Genomic DNA, 2,072 nt, shown 5'->3' with positions numbered 1-2,072 from the left:
GTGGGCCGGGGCCTCAGGCCTCGCAGACAGGTGGGGCGAGGGGGTGGCCTGTCTGCCCTCGTGCCCCTTGGCAGCCGGCCTCGCTCTGCCCGCTGTTGGAAGCATCTTTCTGGCTGTCGGACCGAGGAGCAAGGACCAGGTGTGTGCCGGGCTGTGGCTGCGGGCGCCTTGTCCCAGATGGGGGAGGGAAAAGCACATGAAACTCACCGCGAGCGTCTGGCCCCAGGTGTCACAGAGTCAGCGCTGCCCGCAGGGGCCTAAGTCAGAGCAGGGCGCCCACCTTCCTGCTGCCTCAGCCCCAGGGCTGGGTTCCAAGGCCACGGACCAGGGTAAACCCTGCTCTGGTGGGGACCTCGTGCCTTCCCAGGCGCTCTCCAGGGCGGGGGTGGGACCGGCTGCCTGGTCTGGCCTGGGATTGGCCCGGTGGCTGCTGGCCCGCCCCCGCCAGGCTGATGGCATCCCAGGCCTGTCACTGTGACTCACATCGCGGGGATCCCGGTGGCCCTGGGAAAACGTGACTCTGCTTCCGCTCCTCCAGGAAGGCCACCTGTTTAAGCCTAGGATGCGGTGGTCCCAAGCTTAGTAGAGTCCCAACCTCCCTGGTGGATATGGCTGCCTCCTGCACTTGGGGGACAGTCCCCAAACCTCCCCCGGCCCTCCTGTGCACCCTGGTGAGGGAGTGGCCAAGTGAGAGCCCCGGACCCTCCAGCCCGCGCTGGCAGGATCCTGGGACTCCACTGGGCGAGCTCCTCCCGCACCAGCGGTCCCTGAGCGCCCCGCCCTGAGGACAGCGACCTCTCCGCCCCTTCGACGCCCCGCCCCGTCCTGTGTCCAGGTCCCTCGCTCCCCCCACCTCCGGCTCGGGCTCAGACGCGGCTGGGGCCGGCCTGGGGGGCACAGGCGCGGGTTCGCCCAGCGCGCGTCCGGCGGCCACCTGCAGCTGATGCGGCCGCTGGTGCCCTGACTGGCGGGGCCGGGGAGCATCATGATGCCCCTGCCCGGGTCCCTGGTGGCCAGCCTACTACGGTTTTTGTTCCTGGGGCTGAGCGCTGTCGGTGAGTGAGACCCGGGGCAGGAGGGGTCTGGGGGTGTGGGCAGGGCGGGCGAACCTGACCCAGAGGGAGTTCTTGAGGTGCTGGTGAGAAACTGGGACTCCCCGAACTAGGAACTACGGCCTGGAGCCCTCTCCCCACCAGCCGCCTCCACCCCAGGCATCCCTAGCTGCGTGCCTTTTCCTCTGGGGCCAGGACAGCTCCAGGTCGGCCGTGGGGGATACGGGCCGGGAGCCCCCATCTCTGCGCAGTTACCAGAACCACCCCACACCCTCCCTCCTGCAGAGCGGGATGAGCCAGCCTAGATGAGACACTGGATAAAGAGCTTAAGGATTTAGCCGCAGCCCCCTGGGCCCCACCCCTCACCACACTGATGTGAAAGATCCCCAGGGAATCCCCTTGACACACCAGTCCACAACCCAGTCCAGGTCCCCCCAACCGCAAGAGTCAAGGGAGGGCCCCCAAAGCATGACCAGGAGGTCATTTGGGATGAAGAGGGGTTCAAATGCCCACAGGAGTAGAATGGGGAGAACCCCCCAAGCCTCGCCACTCCAATTGGGTCCCAGTGTCAGAGACAAGGGGATAGGTGAGGGGGCAGAGTCCCCGAGGAAAGGGAGTGCTAGGGGCAGCCTGAGGAGCTCTGGGCTCCCTCCAGGACCCGCATGCAGTGAAGGCTGGGGGACGGGCTGGGCCCTCTGGCTGGAGGGCGCCAGGACACGAGTGAAGGAGCAGAGGGCTCAGCCACAAGGAGGACTAAGATGGGCCCCCCTGGCCCTGCACGCCGGTCCTGGCCGTCCTCCCCCAAGCTGCGGTGTGGGCCCAGGTCCCTGTGCGGGTCTCAAGAGCAGCTCCAGTGACCTGGCCTTCTTCCTGGGCTTGTTACACTGAGGGCCTGGCCTGGGGCCCCGAGTCCCACCCCCTACCCCCGCTGCACCCCACCCTACCCCGGGGCCACTGCAGGGTGACCCGCTCCCACCAGCCCGGGCTCCAGGCCCTCCTCTGGCGCTTCTCGGGCCCAGC

General features: G+C 68.0%; 1 protein-coding gene across 2 annotated transcripts in view; it reads left to right on the top strand.

Moving 5' to 3' along the window:
• Positions 1-921: 921 nt before the first annotated feature.
• Positions 922-2,072, top strand: part of ESAM (endothelial cell adhesion molecule) — a 14,956-nt gene continuing 13,805 nt past the window's right edge. For both annotated transcript variants that reach the window (XM_014588716.2, XM_006140578.3), the window contains exon 1: positions 922-1,055. In XM_014588716.2, coding sequence (XP_014444202.1) covers positions 986-1,055 — 70 coding nt within the window. In that variant the 5' untranslated portion in view covers positions 922-985. The remainder of the gene's footprint in view (positions 1,056-2,072) is intronic.

This window comes from Tupaia chinensis, unplaced genomic scaffold (genome assembly GCF_000334495.1).
Source record: "Tupaia chinensis unplaced genomic scaffold, TupChi_1.0 Scaffold000037_4, whole genome shotgun sequence".
Classification (NCBI taxonomy): domain Eukaryota; kingdom Metazoa; phylum Chordata; class Mammalia; order Scandentia; family Tupaiidae; genus Tupaia; species Tupaia belangeri.
This window is presented reverse-complemented; position numbering and strand designations above follow the sequence as displayed.